At 43.0% G+C, this 21,171-nt stretch overlaps 1 protein-coding gene across 1 annotated transcript in view; it reads left to right on the forward strand.

The window, feature by feature from the left end:
* myo3a (myosin IIIA) overlaps window positions 1-21,171 on the forward strand; it is a 437,289-nt gene that overhangs the window by 314,424 nt on the left and 101,694 nt on the right. Inside the window, exons 27-28 of the mRNA XM_063042509.1 lie at window positions 12,037-12,242; window positions 15,545-15,656. Coding sequence (XP_062898579.1) covers window positions 12,037-12,242; window positions 15,545-15,656 — 318 coding nt within the window. The remainder of the gene's footprint in view (window positions 1-12,036; window positions 12,243-15,544; window positions 15,657-21,171) is intronic.

The raw sequence follows: 21,171 nt of genomic DNA on the forward strand, positions 1-21,171 counted from the left end.
CTTTTGCATACCACTGTATATGTATATACATGCATGCGCACGCGCGCACACACACACACACACGCACACACACACACGCACACGCACACATACTCATATATACATATAGTTTTTTTTTAAATGTTTATGTTCTGCTGCTGCAAAACAGGACACTTCATGATGTATGCCAGTGATATTTAACCTGATTCGATTCAGATTAAAAAGGATTTAATCTCTAAATTACTTCCAGTGCAATGTGTGAGTAGATGAAAGGTAGCTAAAGAGATGATACAGGAGGGTATGCTCTGGATTTCAAGATTACTAGTACAGGAACATAGAGTCTGTGCAGACTGGACAGTTGAACATGTGTATGTGTCTCTATCTATATGTCTATGTGTACGGTGTGGGGGAAGGGGGTGGTACAGGTATATAGTATTTCTGATGCTGTTGAGGAAAGTTTAAACTACTCTTGCACAGAGAATGTACTGTATGTGGCACAGAGCAGTATAGCAAGAGGTGAGCAACATCCAAATATACGTATAAGGTAAAGTTAAACAGTTCAGTAGGCAGAGCAAGCATAGCTTTGGTAAGGCATATAGGAAGAATGTAAGGGGATGCTGCAGCTGGTAAGACATATTCACTGAGAGCAGTGCCTAGCACATGGGCATTCAGCATTACTGAAAGATGTTCAGGATCAGCAATTCAACATTCCAAGGTATAAAAAAGATATAAAAGAAGAAATGACATTGCAATATTAATCAAAAACTCCTTTTCTCCAATAAGAAGAGGGAACATCCAAATGACGTAATTAGAGACAAGAAAATAGGAACATCGACTTTATTCAGGGTGCACTACAACCTTCAAACAATCAATGAGAGACAGCAGGGCAGATAAGTTTGTAAATCACGGCAAGCTGTGAAAGTAATAATGTAACAGTGTTAGATAAATCTCACATGAGAGCAATTAAAGGGAAAAATATCTGTAGTACAGGTTTAATCTGGATTTGGAAGGACAAGAATTACTCATGGATGGTCAGCGTGGTTTTGCTATAGAAATCCTGTCCAACTAAATTCATTAAACTTTTCGAAGAGTCGGTGAAGTTTTGATGAAGATAGGGCAGTTGATGTAGCCAACATGGACCTCAGTAAGGCCTAGACCAAAATTCGATACTTGTTTTCTCACTTTTATGGTTCTGGAGAAGGGTAGAAGGGCTACTGACTTGAAACATTAACTTTGCTCCTCTCGCCATCGTTACTCCTGATTATTTCCAGCATTTTTTGTTTTTCCTCAGCATGGATGCATTTAGTCACTCTATCTTCCAAAAATGTTATAAAAATTCCCTATTCTGCTGAGTATTTCAGACATTTTACATTTCATAAGTTGTATAGTTATAATAATTCTTCAGTTGCTTAATTGCACTTTTGAATTATTTTCCAAGCAGAAATGCTTGCGCCATGTTGATGCCTTACCTTGCTAAATACAAACCTATTCATATTATGTCTGTTGTTAGTTTGTCACATGGCCTAGATTTGTAAACAAAATATTGAGTGAGGGTTTGGGACCATAATCAAAATTAAGTTCACAGATGTACTTACAAAATTACGGAAAGACTCACAAGTCCCAATAGGTTTGCCAGATCAAATTATTGTAGCGCGGTTTTTATGAGGGAAAGAATTCACATGCGTTGTACACCTAAAGTAAATCATCATTGCTGCTAACTGCACTTTAGTGTACAGTAGTCAAAGTGCTGAAACATTACAGTGTTGGTTATGCCAGATCAATGTTCCACTGGGGTCTCAAACTAACCTTTTGTTTTCACCTATCAAAGGATTAGGATTAGGGCCTCCTTTGGGCATTTCAGAAATTGCTTGTCAGTTTTTGCTGGTGTCCTGACTCATGATTATAGAACTACAGAAAAGTACAATCTATCTGAAGGCCATTAAATCTTTCAAATTTTGCAATCTCTTCTGAAAAGCAGTAAGTATTTTCTCTATTAGCTCATTTTTCTACATAGCACTACACATTTCATTTCTGACAAAGATGCACATGAAAAGAAAGTCAGAGAACTAGTATGTGTCAGTTAAAATATTGGAGGTTGTTTCAGAAGTGGAATGGCTGAGAGTATGAAAAGGTGGAGAATAATATTTAATTGAAATGTTAGAGACAGATAAAGACCAGCAAAGATGCGGTGTTAGAGGTGTGGAGCTTTCAGGAGGTCTTTGCTTACCACATCGAATAAGACTCATTTATTCAAACTCAGTGTCCTATCTACAAACGTTTATAGCAATCAATTCTTTATCCATGCCACTTTATACCCTGGAATCCCATATGATTTCTCTTCCACACTCAGCTCTTATGTAGCACCTTATCAAAACCTTCCATATGTCCAAATCTATCCAAATATAATAGTTTTCTGTCCTTTCAGTCCTATCAAAAATTGAGGGACAACTTTTTCCCCCAGAGAGTGGTCAGCATATGGAATGAGATGCCAAAGGAAGTGGTTGAAACAGGTACATTAACAATATTTCAAAGGTACTTGGACATGTACATAGATAGAAAGGTTTAGAGCAGGGGTTCCAATCTTGGGGTCCATAGACCCTTCAGTTAATGGTAGGTGTCCATAGTATTAAAAAGGTTGGGAATGCCTAGTTTAATAAGATATGGGCCAACTGAGACTAGCTTGGTCAGCATGACAGGTTAGACCAAAGGACCTGTTTCTGTGATGTTTGACTTTATTACTTTGTGACCATAAATGTCCAACTAATTTGTTTAGCATTCCCATTCCCATTCTGATATGTCTATCCACGGCTTCCTCTACTGTAAAGATGAAGCCACACTCAGGTTGGAGGAACAACACCTTATATTCTGTCTGGGTAGCCTCCAACCTGATGGCATGAACATTGACTTCTCTAACTTCTGCTAATGCCCCACCTCCCCCTCGTACCCCATCCATTATTTATTTATATACACACAGTCTTTCTCTCTCTCTCCTTTTTCTCCCTCTGTCCCTCTGACCTTACCCATCCTCTGGGCTCCCCCCCCCCCACTTCTCCCTGGGCCTCCTGTCCCATGATCCTCTCATATCCCTTTTGCCAATCACCTGTCCAGCTCTTGGCTCCATCCCTCCCCCTCCTGTCTTCTCCTATCATTTTGGATCTCCCCCTCCCCCTCCCACTTTCAAATCTCTTACTAGCTCTTCCTTCCGTTAGTCCTGACGAAGGGTCTCGGCCCGAAACGTCGACTGTACCTCTTCCTAGAGATGCTGCTTGGCCTGCTGCGTTCACCAGCAACTTTGATGTGTGTTGCTTGAATTTCCAGCATCTGCAGAATTCCTCATGTTATTGTTTAGCATTATCTTCCTTTCATCGCCTTCTGCTGACTTGGTCAGATCCAGTAACTGTATTCCAAATGTTCTCTTATTGCATCCTTCACAATGTATTTTGGCGAACTGGTCTGTAGTTCCTTCCTCCTCTTTTTCAAATAGTAAGATCACATTTGCCCGGAACTTCCCTGGAGTTTTAAAAAGTCTTGGAAGCTGACCACCAATGCATTCACTGTTTATATACCACTCCCTTTAGTACTCAAGGATGTAAATTATCAAGCTTTGGAGTTTTTTCAGCATTTAGCGCTATTAACCTCTCACATTATTTCCCTCAAAAACCCTAAGCCTCTCCCTAGACTCTAAATTCCCTGCTATATCTGTGAGGTTACTTGTGTTGTCCTTTGTGAAAAGGAACCAAAGTAACTGGTTAAATATTCTGCTATTTCTTTCTTCACAATAATAAGCTCTTCCTTGATAATAGAAGACCCATACTTGTTTTCTCACTTCACTAAAATTTGTTCACTTGTGCACTTTCCCAGTCTTATTTGTTTTTTTTTATCCTTTGCAGAATTGTAAACTGCTTCTAATCCTCAGATATGCTGCCTTCTGTCAGCAATTTATATGTCTTCTTTTTGGATCCAATAATATCATTAATTCCCTTCCTAGCCAATGGTTCTACACATTTTCCTAACATCTTTTGATGTGGATAAGATTGATCCATGGTGTAATGTATGCTTAAATTCTTTAAATATGATGCATTACCTGTCTGCTGTTTAGTGACAGTACGCTTCACCAAACTATCAATTTCTGTATCATACTTTATAAAGTGCTTTATTCAGATTAAAGATCTAATTTCTGTCTACCTATCTATGTATTTATTTCTCAACATAGTTATCTATCTATCAGATTAAAGACCAAGTTTCTATCTATCTGGCACAATGGACCAGGCCACCCAGTAACCCACCTATCTAACCCAAACTGTAGGAGAATTTATAATGACCAATTAACCTACTTACTATTACATCAGTGGGCTGCAGTCATCGCGGGCAGTCATTTCCTGTGAGGCAGCTCGAGATTTAAAGAAAGCTCGAGGCCTTTCAGAACTTTTCAGCAGGCTGCAATCATAACGACCTCTTAGCCACTCGGCAAGTGCCAATAAAAAGAAGTGAGGTGTAAGTGGAGCAACAATTGTTGGAGTGGTTCACTGTTAGAGTGGTCAGGCGGTAGCTCAACAGGCTTGGGCATGAACTGGTTTAGCTGAGAGAAAGGCACAGGCCAGAATTTAAGCTTGAGAAGTTATAGGTATAAAAATGTAGGCAGGATGGTAGTTGAAGTAATGGAATGCTCATCCTGGAACATGTGGGATTGCAGGGTATCTAGCAGTCTCCCTGAAGACTATATCTGCAGGAAGTGTACCCAAATTCAGCTCCTGAATGACAAGATCAAGGAACTGGAGCTGGAGGTGCATGTACTCAAGATCATCTGGGAGGCTGGAAACTTCACAAGTGAGACTCTTACTGAGGTGGACACATCCCGAATGCAGGTTTCTGATTCTAGATAGATGACCACCAGAAGAAGTAAAGGGAGTAAGCTGTCAGTATAGGGCTCCCCTCTAGCCAATACCTGCAGCATTAAGTGTACACTTTTGGATGCTGCTGGGGGAAATGATATATCAGGGTACAGCAGCTGCAGCTGCAGCCAGGCGAGTGGCACTGTGGCCGGCTCTGGGGCTCAGCAGGGAAAGGTAAAGTCAGGCAAAGCAATAGTAATAGGAGACTTGATGGTTAGGGGGATGGACTGGAGGTTCTGTGGCTGTGGAAGAGACAGCAGGTTGGTGTGTTGCCTCCCAGGTGCACTGCTCTAGGATGTCTCAGAGTGGCTGCAGAAGATTCTCACAAGTGAAAGTGAGCAGCCAGAGGTCATGGTGCACATTGGCACTAATGACTTAGGTAGGAAGGGGGGAAAAGTCCTGTGTAGTGGGCATAGGGAGTTAGGGAAAAGGCTGAAGAGCAGAACCTCCAAATAATCTTTTGGTTACTCCCAGTACCATGTGCTAGTCAAGGCAGGAATTGGATGATAGTACAGATGAATGAGTGGCTGAGGAAGTAGTGCAGTTAGAGATTGACAGGTAGGACATTGTGGGCATTACTGATTCATGGCCGAAGGAAGATCATAGTTGGAAGCTTAACATCCAAGGACACACATTATATTGAAAGGACAGCTAGGTAAGCAGAAAGATGCGATAGGTCTGTTGGTAAAAAATGAAATCAAATTCTTAGAAAGAGGTTACATTGGATCAGAAGATGTAGAATACTTGGGGGTAGTTAAGAAATTACAAGGGTAAAAACATCCTGATGGTAGTTATATACAGGCCTCTGAATAGCATCTAGGAGGTGGGATATAAATTACAATGGAAGATAGAAAAGACATGCAAAAAGGCTATGTTATGATAGTCATGGGGGATTTCAATATGCAGGTAGATTGGGACGATCAGATTGGTGCTGAATCCCAAAGAGGGCATCTGTAGAGTGCCTATAAAATGGCTTTTAAGAGCAGCTTGTGGTTGAACACACTAGGGAAAAAGCAATTCTGGAATGTGTGTTGTGTAATGAACAGGATTTGTTTAGGAAACATAAGGTTAAGCAGTCAGTGAACATAAAATGATAGAGTTCACCTTGCAGTTTGGGAGGAAGAAGATAAAGTCAGATGTATCAATATTATAATGTTACAGTGGAGTAAAAGGAACTATGGAGGCATGAGGGGGGAGCTGGCCGTAGTTGATTGAAAGGGTACACTAGCAGGGATGATGGCAAAATCACAATAGTTGGTGTTTCTGTGGGCAATTTGGAAAGCACAGGATAGATACATCCCAAAGATGAAGAGGTATTCTAAAGGGAGGATAAGGAAACCGTGGCTGAAAAGGGAAGTCAAAGACAGCATAAAAGCAAAAGAGAGGGCATATAATAGAGAAAAAAAAATCATTGGAAGTCAGAGGATTTGAAAGATTTAAAAAATTTAAGGCACTAAAAAGCTATAGGGAGAGAAGATGAAATATGAAGTTAAGCTAGTCCATAATATAATGAGGGATACCAAAAGCTTTTTTCAGGTATACAAAGAAAAAAAGAATGGTGAGAGTTGGTATTGGACTACTGGAAAATGACACTGGAGAAGTAGTAATGGGGTCAAAGAAATGGCAGATGAACTTAATAAGTTTTTCGTATCCACCTTCACTGTATGTCAGTGTGCCAGAAAATCGAGAGTCAAGGGGCAGAAGTGAGTGTAGCTGCTATTAATAACAAGAAGATACTTAGAAAGATGAAATGTCTGAATATAGCTAAGTCAAGTGGAACAGATGGACTACACCCCTGAGTTCTAAAGGAGGTAGCTGAAGAGATTGTGGAGGCTTTAGCAATGATCTTGCAAAGATCTGTAGATTCTAGAATGGTTCCAGAGGACTGGAAAATTGCATATGTCACTCCACTTTTCAAGAAGGGAGGGAGGCAATGGTTTGGAAGACATTGGAGTCCACTATTAAGGATGAAGTTCCGGGGTACTTGGAGGCACATAATAAAATATGCCAAAGTCAGCATGGTTTTCTTTAGGGGAAATATTACTTGACAATACTGTTGGGAGTTCTTTAAGGAAATAACAGGCAAGGTCACAAAGGAGAGTCAGTGGATGGTTTTACTTAGATTTTCAGACGGCCTTTGACAAGGTGCAGTACATGAGGCTGCTTAACAAGATAAGAGCCCATGGAATTACAGGAAATATGCTAGCATGAATAGAAGATCCACCTACCTGCTTCAGTTATAATGATACCCAAGAAACACATGTTAACCTGCCTCATTGATTATTGTCCAGTAGGACTTACATCCACTGCGATGAATTGCTTTATAAGGTTGCTGCTGAAACGTATCAACTCCTGCCTGAGAAGTGGCCTGTATCTGCTCCAATTTGCCAACTATCATAACAGGTCAACAGCAGATGCCATTTCATTGTCTCTTCTCTCAACTCTGGAACATCTGGACAGTGAAGCTGCATACATCAGGATGCTCTTTGTTGACTACAGCTTGGCATTCAGTAATATCATCCCCTCAAAACTAATCAGCAAGCTTCAAATCTTAGACCTCAATATTTTCTTGTGCAACTGGATCCTCACTTTCCTCACTTACAAACTCATCAGTTCAGATTGGCAACATCTCCTCCATGATCTCCATCAGCACAGGTACACCACAAGGCTGTGTGCTTAGTCCTCTATTCTACTCACGTTACACTTATGACTGTGAGGCTAAATACAGCTGCAATGCCATATTTGAATTTGCTGATAACACCACTGTTGTTGGTCAAGTCAAAGGTGGTGATGAATCAGCATATAGGAGCGAGATTTAAAATCTAGATGAGTGGTGCCGCAAGGAACTGATTATTGACTTCAGGAGGTGGAAACTGGAGGTCCAAGAGCCCATTCTTATCAGAGGATCTGAAGTGGTTAGGGTCAGCACCTTTATATTCTTCAGTGTTATCATTTCGGAGGATCTGTCCTGGGCCGAGTGCAATTACAAAGAAAGCATGGCAGCACCTCTACTTTCTTAGAAGTTTGTGAAAATTTGGCAAGTTCTAAAACTTTGACAAACCTCTATAGCAGCGCGCAGCACACGCGGCCTCTCCAGTGATGAATATCTGTAATCTGTCAAGTAGGTTGCCGTACACAATTCTGATTTGATGGAGGCAGACGTGAGAGCACAGAGGAACATCTGGTGAAACCACTGAAATGCCTGCTTCGCTGCCCCTGCTACTGTGTGATCCAAAATCTCCAGAGGGGAAGGCCCCGGATCCTCGGCTTTGCCTGTTGCTTGGCGGCCGGGGCTGGGGTCGAAGCGCTCGGCAGAGATGGTGCTCGGTGCTCGGTGTCGGAGGGCTGGTCGGAGGCTCGAAGTTTTTGGACGGACTCAGAGTCGGACTGTGGTCGGGTGCTTCCCGGATGCTGCATCGGCAAGTTTGTGGCGCTGGAAGCTCGTGGCAGGGAGAGTTTCTCCCTTCCGCAGCCTGCGTGAGATGTTGGGGCTATTGGGACTTTGAGACCTTTTTAAACTGTGCCCATGGTCTGCTCTTATCAAATTACTGTATTGCTTTGCACTGTTGTAACTATATGTTATAATTATGTCATTTCTGTCAGTTTTAGTCTTGGTCTGTCCTGTGTTTCTGTGATATACCAGAGGAACATTGTATCTTTTTTTCATTGCATGCATTTCTAAATGACAATAAACGAGGACTGAGTGTCCTCATAATCTAATCTAATCTAATCTAATAGTGTGTGATGGAGGGTATATTTACTGCTGTATTACAGCCTGGTATGGAAGCATCAATGCCCTTGTTGGAAAAGTCTACAAAAATTAGTCAGTGTGGCCCAGTCCATTCCAGGTAAAGCATTCCCCACCATTGTGCATATCTACATGGAGCACTGTCACAAGAAAGCAAGCGTCCATCTTCAAGGACCCCCACCATACAGGCCATGCTCTCTTCTCCACTGCTGCCATCAAGAAGAAGGTATAGTAGCCTTAGGATCTATACCACCACATATGGGAACAATTATTACCCCTCAACCATCAGGCTCTTGAATCAGAGGGTATAACTTCACTCAACCTCACTTGCCACATCACTGAATTGTTGCCACATCCTATGGACTCATTTTGAAGGACTCTTCATCTCATGTTCTTGGTATTTATTGCTTATTTATTTATCATTATTATTGGTTTTTTTCTCTCTTCTTTTTTGTATTTGCACAGATTGGAGGTTTTTTTTTGCACTTTGGTTGTTGTCTGTTCTCCGTCCTGTTGGGCGTGGCCTTTCATTGATTCTGTCATGTTTCTTGTACTTACTGTGATTGCCTGCAAGAAGATGAATCTCAGACTTGTATATGGTGCCATATATACACTTTGATAACAAATTACATTGAACTTTGAAAATCAGCTAACTGGCAGGGCACAAGGAGTGTGAATAAAGGGAGTGTATTCTGGTTTGCTACCGATAACTAACGGTGTTCCACATGGGTCAGTACTGGAACTGCTCCTTTTCAAGTTATAGGTCAATGATTTCAATAATGGAATCGATGTCTTTGTGGTCAAGTTTGCAGACAATACAAAAATGTGCGGAGGGACATGTAGTGTCTGCAGGGAGTCTGCAGTAGGATTTAGACGGAGTGGGCAAAGAAGTGGCAGATGGAGTATAGGAAGTCAATGGTCATACATTTTGGTGTAAGGAATAAAGGCAAGGACTATTTTTTACATGGGGAGAGAATTAAAAAATCAGTGGTACAAAGGTAGCTGGGAGTCCTTGTGCTGGATTCTCGAAAAGCTAACTTGCAGTTTAAATTGGTGGTAAGAAAGGCAAATTCAGTGTTAGCATTCATTTTGAGAGAACTAGAATACAAGAGCAAGGATGTGATGCTGTGGCGTTTTTTAAGACATTGGTCAGACTACACGTGGAGTATTGAGGAGTTTTTGGGTCCCTTATCTAAGAAAAGTGTGCTGGGGTTAGAGAGGGTCCAGTGGAGGTTCTTGTGAATGATTCTGGGAGTGAAATGGTTAACATATGAGGAGAGTTTGATGGACTTAGGACTATACTTGCTGGAGTTTAGAAGAATGAAGGGGGATCTCATTGAAACCTATTGATGATTGAAAGGCCTAGATAGAGTGGATGTGCAGAGAATGTTTCCTTAGTGGAGGAGTCTAGGTCTAGAGGGCACAGCCTCAGAATAGAGGAGTGTCCATTTAAAACAGAGATGAGGTGGAATTTCTTTAGCAAGAGGTTGGTGTATCTGTGGAATTCATTGTCACTTACGGGTCTGGAGGTCAAGTCATTGAGTATATTTAAAGCAGAGGTTGATAAGTTCTTGATTAGTCAGGGCGTCAAAGTTACTGGGAGAAAGGAGGAGAATGAGGTTGAGAGGAATAATAAATCAGTCATGATGGAATGGTGGAGCAGGCTGAATGGGCAAAACGGCCTAATTCTCCTGTGTCTAATGGTTTTATGGTCTTTGTACTGTGGAAGGAAACCGGACTACCTGGAGGAAGCCTATGCATTGACAGGGAGAACGTACAAAATCCTTACAGGCAGCACTGAAATTGAACTCGGAACTCTGATGACCCAAGCTATATTAGCATCACACTAACCCCTAACCCATCATGACACCCCTTGTGCAGCGTAGGTTCACTAGGTTAATTCCTGGGATGTCCGGACTGTCTTACGCTGAGAGGTTAGAGAGACTGGGCTTGTACACGCTGGAATTAAGGAGATTGAGGGGGGATCTGATTGAGACATACAAGATTATTAAGGGATTGGACAAGATAGAGGCCGGAAATATGTTCCAGATGCTGGGAGAGTCCAGTACCAGAGGGCATGGTTTAAGAATAAGGGGTAGGTCATTTAGGACAGAGTTGAGGAGGAACTTCTTCTCCCAGAGAGTTGTGGAGGTGTGGAACGCGCTGCCTCAGAAGGCAGTGGAGGCCAATTCTCTGGATGCTTTCAAGAAGGAACTAGATAGGTATCTTATGGATAGGGGAATCAAGGGTTATGGGGACAAGGCAGGAACCGGGTATTGATAGTAGATGATCAGCCATGATCTCAGAATGGCGGTGCAGGCTCGAAGGGCCAAATGGTCTACTTCTGCACCTATTGTCTATTGTCTATTGTATCTCTTTATTCTCTCTTTATCACATTATGGTCACATTTATTCTCCATCCTATCATATTATGGTCACTCTTCTCTGAAGGGCTACTCACAGCAGAAATGTTATTTTTTAACTTTCTCATTGCACAAAACCAAGTCTCTGATAGTCTGTTACATTCTGGATGATTACCAGTATGGCTTGTCTGATCTAGAACATAGAACAATACAGCACAGGAACAGCCCTTCTGCCCATAATGTCTGAACTGACCATGATGACAATCTAAACTAAGCTCCTCTGCCCACACATGGTATTTAGTCCCTCTCTCCCAGTTCATGTGTCTGTAAAGAGCAATTTTAACCTTATTTGTCATGTGTACATAGAAACATCAAAATATGCAGTGAAATACCTCTGTATTGATACCTTGTAAGCATTGCCATCATAGCTAATCTGTCATCTCCCTAGACAGCACATATCCCTGTGTCACCAGTTTATAAAAGTACCGCATAAGTTTGCAATTCACGTTTCTTTTTTTCACTCTCAAGCATCCTAAGCAAGCCTAATGATCTAATTAATAATCACACACTAAAAATGGAACTGCTATTTCTAGTTAATGATTTCTAAAGCCAATCTTCTCAGTACTTCAACCTACAAAACAATACCTACTGTATTATTATTACGTTTAACGAATCTATACATTCATCTAACTTTAGATAAAAACAAAGTTGGAGTATATTGAGGAGAATCTGCAATCTGAAAGTGTGCTTTATGATGGTTGGCAGTCAGGATTCAGTAGTAGCAGTCTTACACTGACATTAGTGAGCTTCTAACCCAGGGCTCCAGCACACAATCAGAGTTAATACTTTGATGCTGATATTAGTAAATGCTGGATTATCAGAGGAGCATTTTTTGAAATGGCATTTAGTCTCTCTGCCTGCCCATTGGGTTGAAGGTAAGGGACCCTGCGATGCCTTTTGATTAAGTTATCAAAATTCTCAGTAAAAGTGATAGTGAAACAAAAAGTTTACATATGTTGCACTGGTCCTGTGGCTGATGCCTATTTGAATTTCAGTATTCGCTCATGGATCTCCTCTCCAAGATGGTGAGTGGGTTGCCTCATTTTGTGCGTTGCATCAAACCAAACAACGATCGCCAGGCCAAAAAGTTTGATCAAGAAAAGGTCTTGGTGCAGCTCCGATACACGGGTGTTCTGGAAACCGCCCGAATCCGTAGACAAGGATTTTCACACCGCATTCTCTTTGCAAATTTCATTGAGAGGTAAGCAATGCAACTCTGTGACCTAAATGTCAGCAGAACCAGGCGATAGCTAAAACACTGGCGTGAGGAAGCTAGTCCGGATGTGATTGACATGTCTGACACATTTCTGTGTTTTATTCTGGTTAAAGCTTCACTTATTGCTTGAAACCTAGTTTTCATAAGCAATTTGATACATCAAATCTTTTTCTGAGAACATCCCATGGCAATGGAGCTGGCATTTCTTCCTGTGGCTTCTACATCACTTGACCCAGCTTATTTAGGTTTTTAGAACAATTCCATATACCAAGCAAGAGCCCACCTATGTCATCAAGAAAAGAAAATAAAGCACACTGCTTTCCTTGGCTGCATAAATCGAGGGAAAACACTCTCCTATCCCAGCAAACCCGTGAGATTGAGACGGCTCTCCCTCCCCAAACCCTAGTTTGTGTGGATGCTGCCATTTGCCATCCTGTTACAAATTAACGCCATTCAATAACAGACAGTGGACTGCATACGATTAAAGGAATTATATTTATCATTCTTAACCAAAGAGTTAGTAAGGAATAACAAAAAGAAAAGGGCCCATTCTAATTAAACAGTCAAATGTGCACACGTTGGAGCTCATGTTGAATGTCTCTGTCACTCACGCGCTGGGTCCTCGGTCAACGTGAAAGCTCACACCACCTTCCGAACGTTGCTCACAATCCATCTCGAACAAACGGGTCTCCCACCGGATCATACGCTACGACCGGTTCTCCCCAGCGTCTTCTCTCTTCATCTCCAGTCGAACAAAATCCCAAGATCAATCTTATTGTCCCTCACCAAGAAAAACCTCCCCCTAATCGGATGACACATGTTCCACATCATCCCTTATCTTCAACAATAACCCAGACAGGCTGAACGCATAACAGACTGTTCTTACAGAACTGCTAATTGAAATATCTACAGCATGACAGTAAAATGCAAACCAGAGCATTACAAAAAGATGGTGCCAATAGAGACAAAAGATATTAAGGATTCAGAAATCTGAAGCCTTTGTCAAAGTTAAAGTTGAGTTTATTGTCATACACACAAATATATGTAAAAACTTACTTGCAGCAGCATCATAGACACATAGATCAAAGACACAACATTCACAAAACAAGCATAAACTAAGCATACATTACACATGAATTTTACAAGAATGAATCACAATCAGAACAAAAAATAATCCATTCTAGTGTGAAGTGGTCAAAGTGGTCATGGTATTCAGCCTCTGGTGCACCTTTGTACATGCTATTTATTCATCTGGCTGCTTCAGTTGTCTTCTTATTCTATGGCAACAACTAAGATGGTGATGGTAAGGGGCTAAGTGATGGTTATGCCACTGAATGTCAAAGGTAGGTGTTTAGAATATCTCTTACTGGGAATAATGAATTTTGTCAAGTCTGTTATTTGCCAGATAGCAGCACATGCCTAAATGTCTGGATCTTAATGCACAAAGGTGCAAACTGCTTCCTTTGCTGAAGATTGTCAATTGGAAATGTACGCTGTATAAGCATCAGCAAACATCCTCACATCTGACCTCCTACAGCACAAAGGTCATTGAGGAAACAATTGAAGTTAATTGGCCTGAGAAATTGCCATGAGGTGCTTCCCAGTCATCTCCTAAGTGTGACGAGGGTCCTTCACAAGGATGGTTTGGACCCAGCTGCTGGGGTACCCGAAGCAAGGATTGAGACGCAGTACCAAACTGGATCCGAGCACAAAACAAACTCCAGACTGTATCACTAGTACACTTGCAATCGAGCACCAAACCTCAGTTCAGCAGCTCCTTAAATACTCAATTCTTGGCACTCAAAACATGATTACCAATTAGCAGGACCATCCTGAACTTTAAAGGGGCCACACCAGCTAGCCGTACTCCGGAGAGTGACAGTATCTAAATCCCAGAAGCTGTGAGCATTTCGTATCAGGACCCCTCCCCACGGCCAACTCCTGACGGCCCTGGCTGCTCAGGGAAGCGGTGATGGTAATCGTGGATGAGAGACGGATCCAAGATGTCTCTTTCAGGCACCAAACGCCTCTCCTCAGGACCAAATCCTTCCCAGTCCATGAGGTATTGCTGAACATCCTGAACAGTATGCGAGTCCAAAGGTCCGCTAACCATGAAGACCTGTTCCCCCTTGATAAGAACGTAAGACATAGGAGCAGAATTAGGTCATTCAGCCCATTGAGTCTGCTCCGCCATGCCATCATGGCCGATCCCGGATCCCACCGGATAAACCTGGGTGGTGGTAGGGCTGATGGTGCTGGGGCTAAAGGACTGGTGCAGATAAGTTTTAATTTAGAGATCTGAGCACAAAATGAGCGCTAGACAAAATCACTAGTAGGCTTACAATTGAGCACCGAACCTCAGTTCAGGTGTTCCTTAACTACTCAATTCTTGGCACCCAAAACATGATTACCAATTAGCAGGACCATCCTGAACCTTTAAAGGGGGCATGTCAGCTCTCCATACTCCGGAGAGTTAGAGAGTCTAAATACTGGAAGCTGTCGCGGTTGGGAGCATCTTAGCACTAAGTTCGGGATATTGTCAAGGAGCTCAAACTTTTTTCCTCTGTGGAGCTTGACTTGTTTTTGAATGGTATGGAAGCAGTAGATGAGAATTAAGTGGAATACAGTCATATACCTGGCATGATTGAGTGGAAGAGGAATGCTGCATCTATAACCCAGCCCAGTATATGGCAGACAGAATACATGAGCAGGCAACAATAGACAATAGACAATAGGTGCAGGAGTAGACCATTCAGCCCGTCGAGCCAGCACCACCATTCACTGTGATCATGGCTGATCATCCACAATCAGTACCCCGTTCCTGCCTTCTCCCCATATCCCTTCACTCCACTATCTTTAAGAGCTCTCTCTAATTCTTTTTTGAAAGAATACAGAGAATTGGCCTCCACTGCCTTCTGAGGTAGAGCATTCCACAGAACCACAATCCTTTGTGTGAAAAAGTTTTTCCTCAACTCCGTTTTAAATTGTCTACCCCTTATTCTTAAACTGTGGCCTCTGGTTCTGGACTCCCCCAACATCGGGAACATGTCTCCTGCCTCTAGCGTGTCCAATCCCTTAATAATCTTATATGCAACCTTAAGCACAGTGTCATCGCTTCAGGGCAACACACTGACCCAGCTTGTTTCCTGAAACATTCCTTCCCTTTATATTTATGGATGGGAAATTTCCAAGATCAATTGTGATTTGGTAGAATTAGTTCTTAACTCTGATCTAAAATTTGCAGATGTACGGTATTTCTGTTTGCTGTTCATTCTGCTTGTTTACAGATACTACCTTCTTGCATTCAAGTCAACTGAAGAACCTCCAGTAAATCCTGAGATATGCATTGCCATTTTGAAAAAGGTTAAACTTACTAACTGGGTCCTAGGGAAGACCAAAGTAGGTGATTCATTCATACTATTTTCTGCCTATTTATTCTGATGCATGCATAATTTTTGACTCAAATGTCTTCAATTATAAGAACATAGAAGCAAAACCAGAAATAGACCATTTGGTACTGATATTAGTTTATTTTATCACAAATATACAGATAAGCTTGTAATGCATACTGTTTATACAGATCAAATTATTACATTGAGGTAGTACAATAACAACCCAGAATAAAGTGTAACAGGAGGAATTCTATAAATATAAATACGAACGTAACAGTTCATGGGATCTTTGAGATCACATGCTTCCTAAATCCAAGAGCCTAAAGAGTGTTTCTGTTCAGGATTGTACTGGAGACCTTTTGCGTGTAAAGCAAACGTGATAACCACTACACTACACATGCCCTTACACTTCCTCCGTTACCACCATTCAGGGCCCTAGACAGTCCTTCCAGGTGAGTCAACACTTCACCTATGAGTCGGCTGGGGTGATATACTACATCCAATGCTCCCGATGTGGCCTCCTATATATTGGCGAGTCCCAACACAGACTGGGAGACTGTTTTACTGAACACCTACGCTCTGTCCGCCAGAGAAAGCAGGATCTCCCAGCGGCCACACATTTTAATTCCACATCCCATTCCCATTCTGACATGTCTATCCACGGCCTCCTCTACTGTAAAGATGAAGCCACACTCAGGTTGGAGGAACAACACCTTATATTCCGTCTGGGTAGCCTCCAACCTGATGGCATGAACATCGACTTCTCTAACTTCCGCTAGGCCCCACCTCCCCCTCGTACCCCATCTGTTACTCATTTTTATGCACACATTCTTTCTCTCACTCTCCTTTTTCTCCCTCTGTCCCTCTGAATATACCTCTTGCCCATCCTCTGGGTCACCCCCCGCTCCTTGTCTTTCTTCCCAGACCTCCTGTCCCATGATCCACTCGTATCCCCTTTTGCTTATCACCTGTCCAGCTCTCGGCTCTATCCCTCCCCCTCCTGTCTTCTCCTATCATTTTGCATCTCCCCCTCCCCCTCCAGCTTTCAAATCCCTTACTCACTCTTCCTTCAGTTAGTCCTGACGAAGGGTCTCGGCCTGAAACGTCGACTGCTCCTCTTCCTATAGATGCTGCTTGGCCTGCTATGAAAGTGCGTCCCCCCCTTGAGACTGCAAAAAAACAATAAAAAGCGGTTGAATTGCAAACGCCTGAGAAACACAGAAGCAAGAAGTGAGTTTCGACGCATCCTAGCTGAGAAACTAAGGGAGTTGGAATCTTGTCTGAGCTCAGAAAATACCATGGAACAACAGTGGACCTAAATCAGCTCTGCGCTCTATGAGGCAGCAGCCCATCCATTGGCCATAAGAACAGGAACCACCAAGACTCGTTTGACGATAACTCAGACACCATCCACATCTTGCTTAAGGACATGCCCAAAGCACACTGGACAACTTTAGACAACCCATCACCCAACAGGAACAGACAGCATTTTTTCAGGCGGCTCAGAGGAAAGTGCAAAAGGCAATATGGGCCATACAAAATGAGTGGTGGACTGAAAAGGCACATGAAATCCAGTCCTTTGCCGATAATAATGACATGCGTAATTTTTATGATGCTGTCAAAACCATCTATGGCCCAATAAATCAATGCGTTACTCCCCTGAAAACAGCAGATGGTCTAACACTTCTGAAGAATCAGAATACCATTCTGCTGAGGTGGGCTGAGCACTTTAACACCGTGCTTAATCAGGACTCTGACGCAGACCCCACCATCCTGGACAAACTGTCTGAACTTCCTCCTGTCCACAACCTCAGTCTACCACCAACCTTCCAGGAGGTTCTATCAGATGTCCATTCCCTTGAGAACAACAAGTCCCCTGGCACTGACAATATCCCTGCTGAGTTACTGAAGAATGGAGGGTACATGTGTATGCGCACCCTCTACCAGTACATCACCAAGGCCTGGACTGATGAGAACATCCCACGGCAATGGAGAAATGCAAACATCGTTGTCATTTATAAGAACAAGGGTGACAAGGCCATCTGTGGCAATAGTAGGGGCATATCACTCCTTTCTATTGCTGGAAAGGTCTTGGCTAAGGTGATGCTTCAGAGACTCATCAACAACATCACCGAGTCAATGCTGCCTGAATCGCATTGTGGATTTAGGAAGAGCAGGAGCACGATTGACATGATCTTTACAGCCCGGCAGCTTCAGGAAAAGTGCCGGGAGCAACATCAGGACCTGTTTATGGCCTTTGTCGACCTCTCCAAAGCATTTGACAGTGCGCAAAGAGAGCTCTTATGGGATGTCCTCCTTAGGTTTGGCTGTTCCAATAAATTTGTTAACATCCTCCGCCACTTCCACGATGGGATGACTGCTCAGGTGACCATAGGAGGGTAAGAGTCCGAGCCCTTCCTTGCACACACAGGGATGAGACAGGGGTGTATGCTAGTGCCAGTGCTCTTCAACATCTTCCTGTTGTGTGTTACCAAGCTTCTCCACAACAAGATTGAAGACAGCAGCGGTGTGGCAGTGGACGTCAGATTAGATGGCAACCTCTTTGACATCAGGAGGTTCTGCGCAACCACCAAACTCTGTAGAGAGTGGGTCCTGGAGCTGCAGTATGCAAACGACTGTGCTCTTGTGGCCCACACTCCGGAGGATATTCAGACTGTCCTTGCTGTGGTGGTGAAAGCATACAGCAGTATGGGGCTGACTGTCAATACCACCAAGACAGAAGTAGTTTGCCAGTGGAGTACCAGTGTCCCACCCACTCTACCTGCCTTCACAGTTGATGATGAAAAGCTGTCAGTAGTGCCATCTTTCAAATATCTGGGGAGCATTCTGTCTGAGGATAACGGCATTGACAACAACATCCAGAGCCGCATTAAATAAGCATCAGATGCCTTTGGGAGACTTCGGCGTGGAGTCTTTCAGAACAGGAGCCTTCGTTCCTCCACAAAGGTCACCGTACACCAAGCGGTCTGTGTCACTACCCTCCTTTACAGCTGTGAAGCTTGGGTAACCTACAGCCGTCACATCAAGTCCTTGGAGCTCTTCCATATAAACTGCCTCCAGCGCATCCTGGGAATTACCTGGCGTGAGTGGGTGCCTCACACTGAAATAATTGTAAAGACCAACTGCAGAAGTATTGAGGCTATGATCACCCAATGTCAGCTGCAGTGGCTGGGGCACGTGATAAGGATGCCCCCATGTAGGTTACCCCGCAGAGTGTTATACGGCCAGCTACATCATGGACGACGCTCAGCTGGAGGGCCAAAGAAGCACTATAAGGATCAGATGAAGAATGCTTTAAGGAAGTGCAAGATCAGACCCAAGGACCTGGAGGATGTTGCTGCTGACCGTACCACTTGGCGACAGCTGTGTAGGGACGGGGTTCGTATTCTGAAGATGGAAAGAACAACCAACCAGAAGACAACAGAAGAGAGCCAGGGGAAATGCAGCCATGGTTGCCACCTCTACTACATATACATGTCCCACCTGCAATAGAGCTTGTGGGTCCAGGATAGGACTGTATAGTCATCAAAGATCTCACCATTAAAGGAGTGGACATCCTCATTAGATTTCGATGGACAACTGAAGAAGAAGAAGAAGAAGAAGAAGACACTTCCTATTCCTTTGTGCCTATTCTTCCTCAGGATCAAATATGCTTGAATTTTAATCTCCCAGTTTCAGTGTTCCTATAATTTCTTAATGCCAGTTTGATCATTCCCATTAAATTCTATTTATGCCATTGATTCATCTGCATTTTTGCAAGAGTTCCAAACATTTAGATATATCACCATCAATGTTGACATTGAAATTTATTTTTCTATTTTGGACCCTTTTTATTGCTACCCTTTGTTTCTGCTACCCATTTATAACCCTTTCTATTTTTGTCCAATTTCCATGCCCAGCTTTGTTCCTTCTTGAATTTCTTTAGTGATGTCCATCATCCTGCCAAACTAAGTTAAAGCCAGATGAGTTGTGTGATTGTAGGATTTTGCATATTTCAACATCGCCCATCACTGACTTGACCTGATATCATATGCACACTCCCCCCACCCCCTCCAAAGCCAGGAGCTCATCAGACTTCTAAATATCTCTCACCTCTGCGCCTCCTCCCCATTGCCAACTTCCCAGAATCAGTCTCAGTCCCAAATGGCTTATTGTCCTTGAAAAAAATCATATACTGCAGTTCTCTATAAGTAGTAAGTGTTACCAAAGTTATTTTTGAATTGCATTGTAAAGTAGGGATAGGATCAGAGCAAATCTCCTTCCAATGCAAATTAAAAGCCTAGACTTCAGCCTTAAGTTTAAGAAAGAGACAAACTGGAAACCACAAAGAGAGTTTGTTACTACAGGCTGTCCTGTGTATTGTGATCTTTCATGGGGGTGACAAACCACAGCAGTTCCAAATCAGGATGAACCACATCCCCTTCTGTTTGCTGTTTGCCTCATCTCTGAGAGGAGACTTTAGTGATCATCAAGGTACCATATAGACAATGTGATTGTAGATAGAGTAGGATAATATGAACACCGGCGTGCCTCAAGGCTGTGTGCTGAGCCCTCTTCTGTGCTTCCCTTTCATCTATGACTGTGTTCCTGAACGTGGTTCTAACTCCATAATCAAGTTCGCAGACGACACCACGGTGGTTGGTCTGATCAGAGGGCCGATCGAGATGGCCTATAGGGACGAGGTCCAGCACCTGGCCGCCTGGTGTGCCGACAACAACCTGGCCCTTAACACCCAGAAGACCAGGGAGGTCATTGTGGACTTCAGGCATGCTAGGAGCCACACTCACATCCCCATCTACATCAACGGAGCTGTAGTGGAGCGTATATGAAGCTTCAAATTCCTTGGTGTCCACATTTCCGATGATCTCACCTGGTCCCTGAGAACTCCTCCATCCTGATCAAAAAGGTGCAACAGCACCTTTATTTCCTGTGGAGCATCAAGAAAACTCACCTCTGTCCCAGGATACTGAAGGACTTTTACCACTGTACCATTGAGAGCATACTCACCAACTGCATCTCAATGTGGTATGGCAATTGTCCCGTATCAGACTGCAAAGCACTCCAATGCATGGTGAAAACTGCCCAGCGGATTATCGGTACCCAATTGCCCACCATTGAGAACATCTACCATAAACACTGCCTGGGCAGGGCGAAAAGCATTATCAAGGATGCATCTCACCCTAACTATAGACTTTTTACTCTCCTCCCATCCAGTAGGCGCTACAGGAGCCTCCGGTCCCGCACCAGCAGGCACAGGAAGAGCTTCTTCCCTGAGGCTGTGACACTGCTGAACCTCACATCACAGCTCTAAGCAGTATTGCACCCATATTGGATTGTCTCAGTACTTTTGTATTTGTGTGCTGTAGAACTTACTTTTTATTTGCAGTTATTTTGTAAATAACACTATTCTTTACATTTCTGGTTAGATGCTAACTGAATTTCATTGGCTTTGTATCTGTACTCAGCACAATGACAATAAAGTTGAATCTAATCTAATCTAA

Source organism: Mobula hypostoma, chromosome 3 (genome assembly GCF_963921235.1).
Source record: "Mobula hypostoma chromosome 3, sMobHyp1.1, whole genome shotgun sequence".
Classification (NCBI taxonomy): Eukaryota; Metazoa; Chordata; class Chondrichthyes; order Myliobatiformes; family Myliobatidae; genus Mobula; species Mobula hypostoma.